At 38.1% G+C, this 18,123-nt stretch overlaps 1 protein-coding gene across 5 annotated transcripts in view; it reads right to left on the reverse strand.

The window, feature by feature from the left end:
• CACHD1 (cache domain containing 1) overlaps positions 1-18,123 on the reverse strand; it is a 150,337-nt gene that overhangs the window by 3,289 nt on the left and 128,925 nt on the right. For 4 of the 5 annotated variants that reach the window (XM_081947218.1, XM_081947222.1, XM_081947220.1 and 1 more), the window contains exons 18-26: positions 15,979-16,078; positions 14,780-14,896; positions 12,993-13,153; positions 10,498-10,584; positions 10,167-10,283; positions 9,158-9,309; positions 8,520-8,681; positions 6,278-6,355; positions 5,246-5,347 (exon numbers count right to left, since the gene is read on the reverse strand). In XM_081947218.1, coding sequence (XP_081803344.1) covers positions 5,246-5,347; positions 6,278-6,355; positions 8,520-8,681; positions 9,158-9,309; positions 10,167-10,283; positions 10,498-10,584; positions 12,993-13,153; positions 14,780-14,896; positions 15,979-16,078 — 1,076 coding nt within the window. The remainder of the gene's footprint in view (positions 1-5,245; positions 5,348-6,277; positions 6,356-8,519; positions 8,682-9,157; positions 9,310-10,166; positions 10,284-10,497; positions 10,585-12,992; positions 13,154-14,779; positions 14,897-15,978; positions 16,079-18,123) is intronic. The other variant, XM_081947219.1, reaches the window with a different exon arrangement.

An 18,123-nucleotide genomic window follows, 5' to 3' on the forward strand; every position in this document is an offset into this window, starting at 1 on the left:
GCAAGGACACAGTCCTCAGCAGTTCAAAAGGAGGATCCACTAGGGCCAGGAGGATCGTGGACAAATCCCAAGAGGGGAACCTGTGAACTACCAGGGGCCGAAGATTTGCCGTCCCCCGTAGAAACCTCTTCACCATCGGATGACAGCCCAGGCTCTCCCGGCTGTCCAAGGACAGTCGACAGGGACGAGACTTGTCTCCGAAGTGTGTTATGGGCTAACCCCCTATCGAGGCCATCCTGAAGGAAGTCCAGGATATTCGGGAGCGAGGGACGTTTGGGATCCACATGTGCCTTACGGCACCAAGTACAAAAGGTGGACCACGTGGCAATGCAGGGTAAGCTCCCTGGCCCGCTCACGAGCCAGTAATTGGAAGCAATTTAAACGGAGCCACAATGGATTCCGATGGCCGGCCCAGCCGGAGCTTGCCTACAAGGAACCTGGGACTTCCAGCAGGGTCTAGCCCATACAATTAACTACAATAGCACAAGTAGGTGGAAGAAAGAACTTGTGAGCCAAGTTCAGACACCTTTCATCCAGTAGCGACATCAATTTAATTAAAAGAAGAAAATTTCAAACTATTCTAGGAAAGAAAACCAATTTTCACTAACAGCAAAGGTTTTTATACATCTCTTTTCGGGCAAGACTGAGTTGGAAGCTGGAGGCGTGGCTTAAATACTGACTCAGTCTCTTGGGCAAATAAGGATTGAACAACCCACTCCTGGACCCTCCTGCGCCAGCTGGAGAACACAAATGCAGCAGAAAAGGAACGTGGAGTAACTCAGGTGTTTTGGGAGGCACCTGGTGCAGGCCTTGCACAAATGCCTCTTGCCACTAACTTTCAGCCATTCATGGGCTGAAAATCCTGCCTGTATTTTGGCATGGAGGATTTTCAGTTCCTGAGCAGTGTTTTCCAAGGTGATCCCCTACCCCACGAGGCATCCCATACACCTTACCTGGGACTCCATCTGTCTAATGATGTACAATATTGCTTAACAACCACAATTGAGAGTGCCAGGATTGTGGTAGTTGAACGAAGCACTCATGCAATTCCTCACTTAACAACTATGTTGCACAACAACCAAGATTCCAGTCCCAATTGTAGTTGTGAGTCACTCTCTCTCTCAGCCCAACTATCACACAGGGTTTATTATTGTAGGGAAAATAGAAGGATGGTATATTGGATATGTTTACTGCCTTGAATAATTTTTAAAAATAATAAAGGTGGGATACAAATAAAGAAATGGATTTATGGTCCCACTAAATATAGTTTGACAATTGCATACTACTGATACAGATCATATTTACATGATTACTTTTATTTTACTTATTTGTCATAGTTAAGAACTGTTCAATAGATATTATTGCATTGGTAAAGTAGTTTCCAAATATAAATTTATTTCCTTTGTAAAGATATGGTTAATCAGTGGGATTTTTCTCTTTTCCACTCTGCAATTTTAACCTAGTTCTACAGGATGGGCTGCTCTAAATCAGAGCGATGGTTGACTTGCAAGAACCAAAATAATCAGAAACAAAGAAAGCCAAATCTGCCTTCTTCCCTGAACTTTGCACTTAGCAATCTATGAAAAAGAAGCCACATTGGAGCATATTTTACTATATACCCATCTGAATCAATATCATGAAAAGAGTTTCTCTTTGATAAGAGAAATTGTTCTGCATCTGCTGAACAATTTGTTCAATATTGTAATTGAGAAAGTGATGTTATAACGGAGAAAACAAAACCAAAATAAATAGTAATTTAAACTCCCCTAGGATAACTTATTTGAGCTTCCTTTCATCTTAGCTGATGCTGTAAAGCCTTAACCTGCCTTAGTTATTGGTAACATTGAGTGGAAACAGCACCATTAAAATCCAGAATTCTAAAGTGTATTTCAGCCAATTGTATCTCTACTTTGTGAGGTTTTCAGCTACCCCTGCAAAGAGTGCAAAAAAATAAATGCCCTGAATGTGTAAAATTCAGAATGTTCCCACCATGCTGAACTGTACCATAAAAATCTATGAGCTACTAGGACTCTCCTATACAGAAACTTCAATTAGCCCAAAGGCTGCATTATAGCACAGAAATATTTTGAGTCAAGTTACCCCAAATCTACTAACTTAAATAATATGTACAAAATATTGGATCCTGTCTAACTGAAATTTCAAGGATCTTCACAATAGTTGTATTCACAAGATTGTGGCGCTGCAGCATTGATGTAGTCAGCCATGGTCACATGATCATGATTCCTGATGCTCCCTGCTAGCTTCCTACAAACAAAGTCAATGGGGAAGGACTTTGACTCTGGCAGGAAGTCGGAAGATGCTCCCATTCCCACTGCTTTTTGCGCCTCCGCCCCCAAGGTGGTCAATCTGCTTATCTGTTTAGGTTAAAGAATGATCTCTGAAACAATGACCCAACGGTTCATGGGTTGTTTATTATTGTTTTTTTAACCCTTTGAAGGAGAAAGGTGTTTGAGAAATGTGAAACATAAGTAAATAAATATTTTTGTGTACTTAGTAAAATTAAGAGAGAGTAAGTAGATTTTCAAAATAAAAATAAAAAATAAAAATCACACTGACAAAATGTAAAAAATGCTAATTTAGAAGTCTACAAAATTCAATTGGATATGTGCAATTAGCTGGATTGCATAAGTTCAGCAAATTTGTAAGTATGGAAACACAGAGTGTTATATTAAATATACGCAATTAACAATATCTTGGCTGGAGAATTCTGGGGATTAAAGTCCACGTATTTTCAAGTTGCCTAGTTTGAAAAAAACTTAGTCCTATGCATTGACATTAACAGCTATATTTATTTTTATGCAACATAACTCTTTGCAGTTGTTGCCTCTAGATTTAATAGATTTGATTTCTCCCAAATGATGACAATTTTAAAAAAAAGTGTGACAGGAAAACAAGTTGCATTACACCTAAAGTTAATTCAACAAAAATTTTGAAACAATTTTACACCTATTATGTTATTAAATGCAAAGTAATTATGGCAAAGCAGAAAGAAGGACCGTAATTCTAGTAACAGCAGTTAATGAACATTTTAACCTTTGTATAATGACTCAACCACAGTGTCCAATCCTCTGCAAGTAAACGAGAGAAAAATAATCACAATGCCAACGGCCCTAAGAGGCATTCAAAGAGACGTTCCAATGTTAGCAGAGTCCGAATCTCTGGCTATTGTTTAAACTCTCTGCTTCTCTATGTTACTTGGAGGGAAATACTGAGAAAAGGAAATTATGCAATGCATTAGGCTATTTCAGGTAATAATGTTACAATCATGTGTAATGTACAGGAAAATTTGTCAAGGAAATATTATTGTCTAAGCTTCCGGTGAAAAGTGTTTGTTGGAAACCAAAGGTTTGACCAGTTGGTTATAAGGAACCAATTGCCAATATTTATGTGATTTAGTGGTTTTTTTTAATATACAGGTAGTCCTCACCTTAGAACAGTTCATTTAGTGACCAAAGTTACAATGGCACTGAAAATTGTGTTTTATGACTATTTTTCACACAACCTTGCAGCATCCCCATAGTCATCTGATCCAGGGGTGGGTTCTGCCAGTCACTACTGCAGGTTCACTCATGGGCACTTTGTGTGCGCCCATGTGCTTCATGTGTGCTGTTCTGCACAATAAAAATTGTTCTGCACATGTGCAGAAGCAAAAAACAAGATGGTGGCACCTACAGCACCGCCTGGAAAACCGGGGGGCGTGGCAGGCCTGGATCGCTGCCGGTTCCAGCAACCCAGGCCGCCAAGCTACTACCGGTTCGGCTGAACTGGTTCCGAACCGGTAGGAACCCACCACTGATCTGATCAAAATTCAGATCTTTGGCAACTGACTCATATTTATGATAGTTGCAGTGTCCCGGAGACATGTGACTGTTGCAACCTTTTGACAAGCAAAGTCAATGGGGAAGCCAGATTCACTGTGACAGTAAATTAATAACTGTAGCAATTCACTTAACAACAGTGGCAAGAACGGTCGCCAAATGAGGCAAGAGTCACTTAACAAATATCTTGGGCTCAACTGTGGTCGTAGGTCAGGGACTATCTGTACTCTTATGGCCTAAAGCAGTGTTTCTCAAGCATAGCTGGCTGGGGAATTCTGGGAGTTGAAGTCCACAGGACTTAAAGTCGCCAAGTTTGAGAAACACTGGCCTAAAGCATGATACTTTTAATTCAATGTTGCCACAGAAACATAATATAGCATTTCTATGTTTGTTTGTTTTTATTTTCAATGGTTCTATTGAACAAAATTCTGTATCCGAATAATAGGTGACGGCATTCAAGTCTGGCTATGGTAGAGCTGCCATTTTTCTCTTTAAAATTATAGCACGTTTCACTCAGGGATCACTGCCACATACGGAGTGAACATCTAGAAACATTCAAGGACTCCAGGAAATCAAATACAAATTTCTCATTCTGTCCTGGCTGTGCATTTAGTGTATCATACTATATTTATAGTGAAAGTGATACGAAGATACAGCTGACAGCTCTGGCAAAAAAAATAATATGTCAACCTCACATTAATCCTCTTAATGGACTCATCAATTTGATAGAGGATGGAAGATTTATCAGCAACAACTGTCCAGTGATTGGTCAATTGTGTGGTAAAACAGTCATTTCCAGCCTGCGTTGTAAGTTATTTTTTAATTTGGGAAAAATTGTCACAAAAGTCCAAATCCTTCTTCCTTAATCATTTTATTTCTATGTGAACCAAAGGAGAACTGTGTAGTAATTCTGTCTGTCACAAATCTTCTTATGAATCATAATGCATACCAGTAAGCCAAGAAGGCATTCAACCTTTTAAAATTTAACCCAGGCTTGATTTAACCTAGCAACAAGAAATAAACTCTTGGTATCTATGGGCTTAAAAGTAAACACTGTTTGATTAAAAAAAGAAATAGTGTTATTCTTTATCAAATAGAACAAAGTTAAAGGGACAAGCATTAAAATACATTTCAAATTACCCTACTGGGAAAAGAAGGGAAACTTAATTTTTGTAAAAACTTTGCTTTTGTAAGGGTGCATATTCATATATCAATGTTGATATATCAGTGATTAAGATGCTAATTGGAGGAATGAAATGAAAATAGCTTCAAAGTTGGCAAGGGCCTCGTCCTGGAATGGATAGCATCAAATTTGTTTTAAATGAAGAACAGCCCTGGGATTACTTTCTTAGAAAATATGTTATATTGTAAGCACAAGCAAGATGAATGGCCTCTTATGATCTTACCATGATCGCTTTCTGTTCCTGATCGTCCCCAATAACGGCGTCTTCGTTCAGGACTATGGGCGTGTCGCTCAATAACTGCTGCTATAAACCGAGTGTTACTGACTATGGTGAGCAGAACAAAAAAAAGAGAGAGAGAGGGAAAACAAAGGATAACTTCACATACTCATCAAGCAGATCACTTTGAAGACATTAAAAAACAGCTTTTTATTACATTGTTGTCAAATTCCAAATCTGATCAAGCTTCTAAAGCAGTATGAAAGAACAGTAACTATTCTGCTTCCCCAACAGCATTGTAAATTACTTAGAATCAATTGGGTAACAAAATGCACCTAACGCATTTACGGTATACCTTTAATATACCTTAAATACCTCTTTAAGGTATCTTAAAATGCAATTATTTTTTTTTGCAAAACTGCAGGAAATATTAGCGATAGTTAAAACCTGGTAAGGAAAACGCAGGAACATCTATAGAATAACAACTGTGAGTTTGATCACTACATTTCCCTACAGTTTTCAAACCAGCTATTTATTTTATCAAGAGGTGGGTGGGTGGATCTTATTTAACAATGGACATTATGCAGTTCTCGAAAGCGAAGTGAAGAAATCTGCAACTCAAAAGGCAACTAGATTTTATGAACTGTCATATAAGAATCGACTAAGTGTGGACAAGAGTATTGATGTATGGCATATTTGTTCTTCAGAAGAAAACAGTAAGATAGCAAGTGTTGGAAATAAATAATGGACCAAAGGATAAAGCCCTGGTTATAAATCACTGAAGTAAAAACTCAGTGAATTGGGTATGAGCAAGTCAATATTTTTTTACAGTTACATTCAGTCTATGGAAAGGCAGCAATATACAGCGTCTCTTTAGAACTGACAGGGCCAAAACTGTAAAGCACTTTGCCCTCTTGAAATGATTACAGAGATGAATAATGTTACATGTCTATAGAAGGAAACTGCAGGGAAAAACCCTGCATGCAGCCTCTCCCTGTGTTTTCCTGCCCAGCCAGAATTGGATTGCTAAATACTCACTGATTCCTCTGTCTTCATGACTGTCCTCATCCCTTTCATCTCTCTCATTCTCCAGGTTGGACATGCGGACTGACATTTCTGCACACCGTTACAAACAGAAAAATGCAACTATTAAGAGAGAGAAGTTGCATTGGCCTGTAAGAGTGCAATGTTTTGAAAATGGCCTTGGGTTACCCCTTTTTGAGAGACAAAGTAGCAGAGGCTTGGAAACCATATAGCAATTATGGTAGAGGTTATGGCATAAAATTGTTAGCTTCCCTATCTCTCTCTTCTCTTTTAAGCCAGATATATATATGTGTACCATTTCAGTGTAACATACATACATACGTATGTACATACACATGTACATACGTACGTATTTGTTTTCATAGATTTTCATGGGTACAGGTATGCAGGTCTTGGCATATTCGGGTCTTTTCCCGTGTAAGATTGAGAGTATCTTGGTGACGTTTCGATGAGGTCCCACTCGCCATCTTCAGGCTGGTGCCTTTGGCTTCGTGCTTGTGCAAGCAAAGCGTGATCGGAGCTGCCTTCTTTCTATAAATATTGGTGTGTGTGTGTGTGTGGAGTGCTGGCTTTGTTGCTGTAAGCAGATTGGTTGGCTGTGTTGTAACATCTTGATTAGTTGATGGAGTTGATGTTTGCAGATTAGTCGGCTGTTTCGTAACATCCTGTGTGGCTGAGGTACTGGCTGTGTGCCTATTGTTCTTTTGTATTGTAATGACCTGGGTAATGGGCTGTGTGATGACATACTGAGCTCTTTTGTAGTGATATCCTGAGTCCTGTGCTGCAATACCCTGGAAGGTCCAACCCTCCAGGAGGTTGCAGTACAGGACTCAGGATATTACTACAATAGAGCTCAGGATGTCATCACACAGCCCATTACCCAGGTCGTTACAACACAAAAGAACAATAGGCACATAGCCAGTACCTCAGCCACACAGGATGTTACGAAACAGCCGACTAATCTGCAAACATCAACTCCATCAACTAATCAAGATTTTACAACACAGCCAACCAATATGCTTACAACAACAAAGCCAGCACTCCATGCCCCCCACCAATATTTACAGAAAGACGGCAGCTCCGATCACACTTTGCTTGCACAAGCACAAAGCCGAAGGCACCAGCCTGAAGTTGGCGAGTGGGACCCCGTCGAAACGTCGCCAAGATACTCTCAATCTTACACGGGAAAAGACCCGAATACACCAAGACCTGTATACCTACACCCATGAAAATCTGTGTGTGTGTGTGTGTGTGTGTGTGTGTGTGTGTGTAATATTCATAAAATTCTGTGAAATAATAGCCATCCAGAGTCACTGTAACAGTGAGACAGGCAGCATATAAATTTAATTTTAAAAAAGTAGGTGAGTGAGTAACTAACTAAATAAATAAAAATAGTTCCATAATCTTTGATTTCTCTGAGTTTGGCTGTTTGCTTGCAGACCTTTTATTACCCAACTATTTAACATTATCAGTGCACAATCAAGTGCAACAACCAGTGCACAATAACCAAGCTCAGAGAGTATTAAGGATTCTTCAATTCAACCCTGAGTAAATATTCTCTTTTATAGCTCTTTCAGAAATGTTGGAAAGTGATGATCACGATTAAACATTTTCCTTGCACTAATGGCAACCCTTTCATAACTCTTGTTTTCCCAATTATTTGTACAAGGTCAGGTAATAATTTCATGGAATTACATAGATCAATGCTAGAAAATGGTTATTATAACCAGCAGGTAACATGCTCTCTTTTGAATTTTATTATTAAGAAGGCAAAATGCTAAACAGTGGGATTATATATTGTGTTTATATAAAAAGATGTCCCTAGAAAATGCTATTTTGTCTTTTGTACAACTGGAGCAAAAATATGGATTTAGAACTTTTTAAAAACTTCTTTAAAACTACTGAATGTGTCAATAAAGGATCCATAAGGCATCCACATCTATCCTGGAAAGCTAACTGCATCTCTAACATGCTCTACAATCAGCAGAAGGAATAAATATTTACAAGATTCCAGGAGAGGATTAATAAAACCAGTGCAATTTTAACTTCTCTATCCAGCAGAGGTCAGTAGTGCCTATTCTATATTACCAGAGTAATGTGAACAAAATATATTCTATAGGGGATATGCTTATAATTCAATTTGAAATTATCAGAAGGTTTGCACAAAATCAAAAGAGTCAGGGCCAGAAAACACTTGCAATTCTATTCCATAAGAAAAAAAAATTGATTAACTTACCTTGGGCTGCAAGTGGAGACATATGCTGATGACTTCGGCGATGGATCTGATGGCGATAGGCGTAGACTGCGAGAACCAACACCATTATGCATCCCATAATACCTCCTGCTACAGGACCAACTGGAGCGCTTTTTATCATATTCAAAGTTATCACTTCATCTCCTTTCGTTTCAGAGGGAGAGAAAAAAATGAAAATAATGTGAAAATCTCCTGAAGAAGTTCAAATCCTATAAAATAATCTAGATAATTGCCAGATTATGGATGCTGCCTGAAGTCTAATTTGGGTGACAAAAACACTCCAGAGAGGAAATCATGCCAGTTTTCAAACAATCCATGTGACCATTCCATTGCTCTTTGTAAGAATATATCATTCAAAATTGCAATGAATAGACTAAATCCCTATCCTAATCGATACACCACAATGGCATTTCACCTTACAGACTGCATGGACTAGAAAGCATCTGTTATACAGGATTAGTCCAATACATTCTGCTTCCACAGCCAAATTTCTGTTATGATAAAAAGAATCATGCAGTTTCACCCTGCGTGATTCTCACAAAACCTATAATTGGGTTTTTTTTCAATGTAGATCATCCAGACCAGATCTCAAGACATTAAAAAATGCAAATGGATCTTACCAATGGATCCCATGTCATCCGTATAGGGGCTTTTGGCACCCACAATACCCCCAAAGCATTCCTTCTGAAGAGCACAATAGGATTTATCAAGGTGAGTCTTTCCATCACTGTCCACCATGCACCACTCACAGTCTAAGACACCAAAACAATCTCTGCAAGACAAAGAAATGGCTGTGAAAATTTACTTGCTACAAGATTAAGTGACTCGAAGCAAACATATTTGTGAAGTCAGAATTTATAGCTAGACCAACAGATAGGTTAGTTAATCTATCTCACCTTGCTATCTCTTTGTGGAAATGCAAATTTGCACTTCCAATGAGAAAACAAATCTGTCTTTTTACCAGCTGTTCTATAAACAAAATAATGATCCCTTGATGCTAGATGTCAAACCTGATATTTAACTTGTCCATTAGTCAGAAATGACATTAATTTTCCTCCATCCTCCTTACTGTCCTTTTCTTCAAAGTGGAACAAGACAATTTCTGTTCCTGTTATTATACCAGTGCTATCCTGATTAAAATATGAGACCTCAAGCAGCCGTTTCCATAAAGCCCACCTAAGGATCCCCAAAGCAATGACTATTCAGCACTTTTTCAGGTTCTAGATTCAGGTAAGCTGCTCTAATTTAATTTCTTCAATGTTATGCTATCATTTAAAAGGTTTTGTAACTTTCAAAGGGTAGAATCTAAATCTGCAAAGAAGAGGAGCTATATATTTATTAGGTTAAATTAGCAGGCCTGTTCCAATTAGCAGGCCTGGCCCAATCACAATTATGATCTAATCCCTTGACTCTCCTGGCCGGTTATTTTAAATTTTGGGGTATTTTAATTTGGTTTTAATCACTAATTAATTTTTGCACTATTGTACAGACTTGTGTTTAATTTGTTTTTATGGTGTTTTGTAATGGTTGTATATAATGTTTGATTTTATGATAGTTTTTATTTTAATTCTTCAAGCAGTTTAAAAAAATCTCTACTGATTTCTTTAAGGGAAAAAGGGTGTAACTTACCCACTCTCCATTCTTTGATTACACTGTGTATTGATACACTGAGGAAGAGCATCCTGTAGGCTGGAATCCACAGCAATAAAAGTCAGAGGTTCCTGATGGACTTCACAACTAGGATTCCTAAAATTTGAAAAGCAGTACGCAAAAACTAGATTTCAAAAACTCACTCAATGGTTATGTTACATTATCATCTGAATAATTACCCTTAAAACAATACAATGACCCATTTAACACATTTAACAATATATATATAATAACAACATAACAACATTTAACACATTTAACAATATATATACAATAACAACATTATTAATAAGTTGTGAGCTTTGCATACCTGTTTTCTGCATTGGTAAGGTTGCCTGTACATTCATTGACTTCTAAAGGACACTCGCAAGGACATTCACATTCATTCTGTTCCATTCTTCAGGGAAAAAATAAACAATACATATATTTATTATCTCTTACTCCCTGTACATATTGAATCTTGGGCTAAAAAACAATTTTAGTGTCAAATAGGGCCAATAGTGTTGTTTATAAGTTATATTAGGCTTATTACTAGAATAATTATTGGCAACATAGGCAGAGTTCTTTCAACATTTTACTAAGTTTTCAAAATCCACAGTCATTACAATGATGTCAGCACAAATGCCATAAGGAGTATAACTCCTCTATAGCTATGGTGATTTCACGTGAAATAGCATGTAACTTACTGCAATTAGTAGGCATTAGTAGTTTCATTTTCAACAAATGTGGAAAAACATTCTTTAATACCTCAAACAAGTAGTAGCACCAAAACCCAGAATTTAATTTAGCTTTCAGCCCTGGAGGCCATCTTTTACTTTGGATCTTCCGGGCTGCCACATTTAGAGCTGTGGGAAACCGGGAGGGAGGATTGCACGGAGTGGTAGAGATATAACAACATTCTTTGCTCTGGGAGTCAAGGACATTTCAACCTGCACTTGGAGTGGCGTGACTGGGAGGCATCTCCAGTTGGGACGGTGGAGTGATTGGACCATGTGATGGACATGTGGGTGCGGCGGAAGGGGCTTTGACTTTCCTTTGGGTGGTGAAAACCTGGAAGCTTTCAGATTCGGGTTTCCCCAGATGTGACAATATGACATCTCTAATAAAGTGGAACTTTGAGGAACTTCTAGCTCAGATTCTTCTTTCATTGGGGGTGTTACTTGGAAGCCTGACATTAGCATCATCTACAATCTCTCATCATTCAGCTTCATAGATGTTGCTGAGTTTCAGTATAAGAGAAGATGGAAATTCTCTCCTGTTTCTTCTCACCAGGCCTATTTTCTTTATCAGGCTTTTCACTTTTTAAAATTAAACAAACATAAAGGTGGTCTTTTCTATTCTTTTTTTTCTCTGCAGTATCATTTTTGATACATGATGACCAAATATCACCACCAGAATAGTCCAAAGAGCTTACCCTGGTGGTAAAATGGACAGCCAATAAATTTTACAAGTAAATAAATAAAAGATAGACAGTGCCATACAGTATAGATCATCTGGCCCAGTATAGGAAATATTTCCACAATCTTGAGGGAAATGCATAAAATGTGATCCCGAATCAGACTTAACCTGTCACCTAAACCAGATTGACTGAATTAATTCACTAGATTATTTACTCAGGAATACAGATAATCCTTGATTTACAACGGTTCGTTTAGTGATCTTTCAAAGTTACAACTGCACTGAAAAAGTGATTTATGACCGTTTTTCACAGTTACGATCTTTGCAGCATCCCCATGGTCACCTGATCAAAATTCAGATGCTTGGCAAGTGGTTCAGATTTATGACCGTTGCTGTGTCCCAAGATCATGTGACTCACCTTTTCTGAACTTCTGACAAGCCCAAGTCAATGGGGAAGAAGCTAGGTTCACTTAACAACCGGGTTACTAACTTATCAACTTCAGTGATTCATTTAATAACTGAAGCAAGAAAGGTAATAAAATGGGGCAAAACTCACTTAGCAAATGCCTCACCTAACAGCAGGAAGTTTGGGCTTAATTGTGGTCGTAAGTTGAGGACTACCTGTAATACACAGACTGGAAGCATTTCTGGGTAGAGGCAGGTGGGAACTCCTTGTTGTCAAGAAACTATGTTGAGGTAACAAGCGACCTCTAATTCAGCAATCTCTTAACAAGTAATCTCTAATTCAGTCCTGCAAAATGGCCACATTTTGCTGATTAACAGGCTGTACTTCAGACTGGAACTGCTACACACTGCTCATTCTCAAACCAGTCTGTTAACTATACAACAGGTCTATGATTGAAGGTGCTGGCCTAGAATGCAAGAGATTATAAATTCTAGTCTCGCTTTAGGCATGAAAGCCGGCTGGGTGACTTTGGACAATCACTCTCCCTTAGCCCAACTCACCTCACAGGGTTGTTGTTGTGGGGAAAATAGAAGGAAACAGTATCAGATATGTTCGTCACCTTGAGTTACTTATAAAATAATAAAGGTAGGATACAAATCTAATAAATAAATAAATAAAAATACGGCTACGCTTCTGGGAGAAAGCAAGAGTGTCTCCCGGAGCCCACAAATCAAATGTTTGGATGTCAAGATGACCCAAGTGTAGCTAGAAATGTTTTGCTTCTTCTTCGCACGGAATATGGAGCTGTGCCTTACATAGTAAATAAGCAACCTGCCTAGGCATTTTGTAAATAAGACTTAACATGCCTGTTGAGTCACACACTGTTTCACTCAGCTAAAAACCAAATGCACATTTATCTAGAGGCCCTGCAATCCCTTCATTTTAAAGAAGCACAATCCGAAGTATAATCCAATCATGTCTCATTTCAAATGTCCTCTTACCTGTGACAGTTTAGACAGAGCCTGTCTACCATACTGCAGGCACAGAAAGCAAGTGAGTCACAGGTTTCATTTACTATTCCAACAAAGGCATTGGTTCCAGGTATTCTTGTCAGCTTGTATTTAGAACAGTGGCTGCCGTGCACAAGATTTGTCAGATCACCCTAGGGGGAAGGAAAACAGATCAGACATGTGGCGGAAAACATGTTTCCCGGTGAAGTGAATTGTTCTTGTTATGACAAATGTTATCTGCTACACTGTAGGCCTACAGTGTCCAACTAAATGAACTCTCATCAGCAATCAATGCTTCAACATAGAAAATAGCCCAACCAGATAAAAATGTAAGTACATTTTTCTGACTAAAGCAATGTAATCTAACTGGATGTCAGTTTTCTATGGGACAGCAAGCATGGAATATACATATCTCATTTGTTACCTTACCTTTTGAAAACAATTTTTGCAAATCAGGGGGTGGGGTGGGGAATCATGAGGCCCTATCACCATCTGGCTAGGAAGCTTCTGATTCAAAGAATAACGTTGAAACAGCAATTGTTCCTCTCATCCTTCCCAGTCATTAGAGAAACTGTTCATTAATGCACTCAAATAATAATACTATGATTACAGAATGTCCCACATTCCATTTCAGCTAGACATCCAAACACTCTGTTGGATCCCAGCAAAGCCTTATCTGATCCAGCAACCTTTTCTCCACAGTGGCCAACCTCCTGAGATGTTTACGTAAGGTCTACAACGCCCTCCTGCTGCTGTTTCCTTGCAACAGGTTATTAGCACAAGGTTCCTCTGATCTTGAAGACTGCATATAATCATAAGTAACTAGTACCTTTTTTTCATTTCAAGTTATAAAATCCTTAGTGCCTTTTCTCATAGGAAAAGTGTAACAACGTAATCTAACTGGATGTCAGTTTTCTATGGGCGAGCAAGCATGGAATATACATATCTCATTAATTTCAATTAACACATTTTAAAAAAATCTTTTTTCTAGTTTTGGAATAACCTTTGAAATGCAGTGAAAAAAAACTGTGCATGCTCTTTTAAATGTCGTTCCATTATAGATTTGCATAGCTAAAGAATATTACCTTTGACCTCAAGTATCAAATCTATGGTTTTCCCTGCACTGCTAACTTAATGCCACTTTCCTAACTGAATGTCCTCTACATGAATTTCATATTATCAGTCAGGCAGCCACTGCATGGAATGACGTCATCTGATATAATTTCTATGTTCCCAAAAGTGCATGGAAAGCATGCAGATTGATAACATTCTCAGGAACTTCTACTGAAAACTTCTGTTTTTGCCCCATCCCTGAAGCAAAAAAAAAACCACCTGTGTTTCAGTACTGAAGCTGCAAAACCAATGCAAAAACCCAATTCATTGTAATTTGCTGGTGATGTTTTTAAAATTTTGGTCACTGACTGGGATAAAGGTTTGGTCACTGGCTGCCTAAAGGTTGACCCATAATACTCAAATATTTAAATGTACAGTATAAATAAACTGCCCCATGATCTACCATTCAGACTATCAGACCAATGCTGCAATATAGATTGTTATACCGTGTCTACCACAATCTAAATCAGTGTTTCCCAACCTTGGCGACTTTAAGTCCTGTGGACTTCAACTCCCAGAATTCCCCAGCCAGCTATGCTGGCTGGGGGATTCTGGGAATTGAAGTCCACAGGACTTAAAGTTGCCAAGGTTGGGAAACACTGATCTAAATAATATCCTATTTGGATATAAACAGTTTAATGAATGGGTTACATTAAACAACGTACCATAAGGCTAGTATTAAATTTATAAAATCTCTGGACGGTTCTGTCACTGAAACTGTTACACAAATTTTTCTTCACAAAGTTTGGATGATTTAGGATATCATTTGCCACAAGAGGTTCCTACAAATGAAAAGAAGACAACTGTTAATGGTTTCATAATTTTACAAATATCAGCAGTGTATTTCTATTGTTAAATTGGCAGTTATAGCTATAAACAAACAATACTTGAATTACAATGGAAATTGGGACTGGAACTTCCATCACTAAGCAATGTGGTTATAAAGCACAATATCCACATGATTGCAATCACTTAACAACAGCATAGTGGCAGTTCTGGTTGCCATCATAAACCCAGGACCACGTGGGGTTTTTGCAGGCAAGCAGGTCAGTGAGTGCATGGAGGGGCAGGGGACACCATGAGCAGCTGCTTCGGGCTGCCATTTGATGTTGTGGGGGAACAGGATATGCAGAGGGCAGGCACAATGGGCAGACAAAAAATAGTGGGAGCAGGAGTGACTTCTAACTTCCAACTGGCTTCCCCATTCACTTTGCTTGTGGGAAGACAGCAAGGATAATGAGGAGCTTCCAGTGACCATTACCCGCTATGGAGGAATGGATGTTGAAGATGATGCAACTTGCTGAGATGGCCAAAGATAGTTTTGATTAGAAAAAAGACATTATCTAAGTTTACTGCTGCCTGGAAATCCCTCATAGACTTTTTGCATGAAGAAGAACAAAAGCAACATATATGGCATTGACGATTAGAAAAAAATAGATTATATAAAAAAAACTAAAGCTATGATATAACCATAAAGCAAGTGGTAAAGTTATACCTATAAAGAAAATTAGAAGCTACTTCTTTATATTTCCTTTTTTCCTACTAAATTTTCATTTTGTCTTTTATTTTCTTTAAATATTAGTTTTTGTTAGTTTTTGCTTGTCTTTATTAAAATCTTAATAATACAATTGTATTTTTTTTTAAAGTGATCACGATCACATAACCATGACTTGCTGTGATGTCATAACTGCAAGCTGGGCTCCAAGTGCCCAGATCACAACCATAACTGTGGGATGCTACAGCAGTTGCAGAGTTGTTTGCAAGTCCCCCTCCTTTAGTGCTGTTGGAGCTTTGAACAGCCGCTGAACATGTGGTTGTAACTCAAGGACTACTTATATATTAAAATACTGTGATGCAGGCAAACCTTGTGCGTAATATGTTGCTGTTCTACTGGAGCATGACCTTTAGGATCAATAAGAGTTGGATGTGCCACAAGATATCCTCTGTCTTCCATAATAAAGCACCTATCAAAAAGCAAACAGTAAAAGAAATAATAGATCAGAATACATGTATTTTTAGGTAGCCGGGTGTATAGTTTGTGCATGCAAAAAGACACATGTGTTTGTTTATTTATCTAGACCAGGTATGTCAAACTCGCATCATCATGGCATCATCACATGACGAATCATGACTTTTCTTCTTTTCGCTAAACCAGGCATAGGCGTGGACAGCGCATAATGCATCTGGCCTGCAGGCCGCGAGTTTGACATTCCATTTAGATGCCACCCAACTCCAATCAATTCTTTTGAGACTCACAACAATAGAGCAACACAGAAACAACAAAATATAAAAACATAACCAAAAAATGGAATTAGGGATGGTAGGAATGCATGAAAGATTGCAAGTTCTAAACTTCTGAAGCTTAGAACCTCTTCTCCAAGAGTTCCTAATTTAGACCAAATTATTTTGTTAACTGAAACAATAGAGAATATTTCAGCAGTAGAACTTCATGTGTTACAAGAGCCTTAAGATTTACTTCTAATGTTTTTTAAAGACAGTTTCTAAAATGCAGTGTGCTACCAAACTATAGTTGGCTTTCTGTTTTTGACAGCTGTTGCAGCCAAGGCCAGTTTCAATATGGAAAAAGTAGACCTTACACTCACATGCATTTAGTATAAAGATCTCCCAATTCTACAACCATAGAGAGACACTATTTAAGTGAAGGGTATTGTTATTGTTCATTGGTTATATTAAACTTAATTTCTGCTGGATTCAGTGTTATTTACATTCCAATAGTTCCCTGTAATGTAACACTCAAAATATGTTGGGGTCTTGTTGCACTGGAATATACAACACTTGAAGTATTTCAAATTTTATTCCAACAGAAGGTTCAGAATGTGGTTGCTTTTCACTAGGGTTGAAATAAAATAACCCCTAAAACAAATGCATGTAAATTACAGAATTTGGTGTCAAGCAGTGAAAGTATTTCCCTTCTAAGATGAATCCTCCAAGAAGAACAAAAGGTATCATACAGTCATATCAACCAAGTTTCGCTTATTCCAAGTAGCCTAGGAAGATATTCAGTGACATAGCAAAAGTAGAGAGATCCAATAATCACATCAACCCATTTTTTAGTCCAGCCATTAGTGAATATTGTATCACCAAAGTGTCCCAAACAGTTTCAGTCCCATAGTTACATCTAAATCCATATTAAAATATTCTATTTTATCCAAAAATGCCAGCCATCAGATGAGTTTATTCTAAACTGTGTAATTTTTCATTATCTTTCACTAAAGATGGAGGGCAAGGGCAGAGTCTTCTTTCTTTTCTTTTTTTTAACCAATCACCTGGTAACCATAAACTCACACAATTGTGGAAAAGATGCAGAAAAAGATCCTTGTATCTCTTTTATGTTCCATAATTTCATCAATAAACTTGCAATCTTATATACTTACCATGGAAAGAAATGGTTAATATTTTTGAGTAGAGTTGCACTGTGTAAGCTTAATTTTATCAGGAAAACACTGAGTTGTTTTTCAGGATTTAGTGGGGGTTAAAGGAGAAAGAGCAACAGTTTGCCTCCCAACTTATTCCGATCTCTTATTTTGCAAAAGAAAATTAATAATCATGCCATGATTAACAGCACAATCTCAAAGTACTGTGCTTGGGAAGATGGCAAATAACTTGTAGGCTGCCCCTTCCTACAGTGTAGGCTGCTACATGGTCTTTCATTCTAGCTTTCCTTGCTAGGTACTTGCATTCTGTATTCCTTTTTATACAATTTCTCTTAAGCCACTATTTCTTCTCATTGCTCAGTGTACTTCCTTTTCCTCCAGTTCATTCTGAAGCTTAATAATCAGGTAATAGTGGGCAGAAGGGAGATAATATTCCTACGGACAATAGGCTGGGACAGAGGGACCACTGAAAGTGGTTAATGCTGATCTTCACTGATGCAGAAAGAAAAGATCCCTTCTGGTCAAACTAGAAACCAAGCACTTCTGAATACAGATCATCTCAACTTCTGTTTTGTTCATTTACTGTATGCACGTCATTTTCCAGGGCGCTGCTC

This window comes from Natrix helvetica, assembly GCF_964273705.1.
Source record: "Natrix helvetica genome assembly, chromosome: 3".
Lineage (NCBI taxonomy): Eukaryota > Metazoa > Chordata > Lepidosauria > Squamata > Natricidae > Natrix > Natrix helvetica.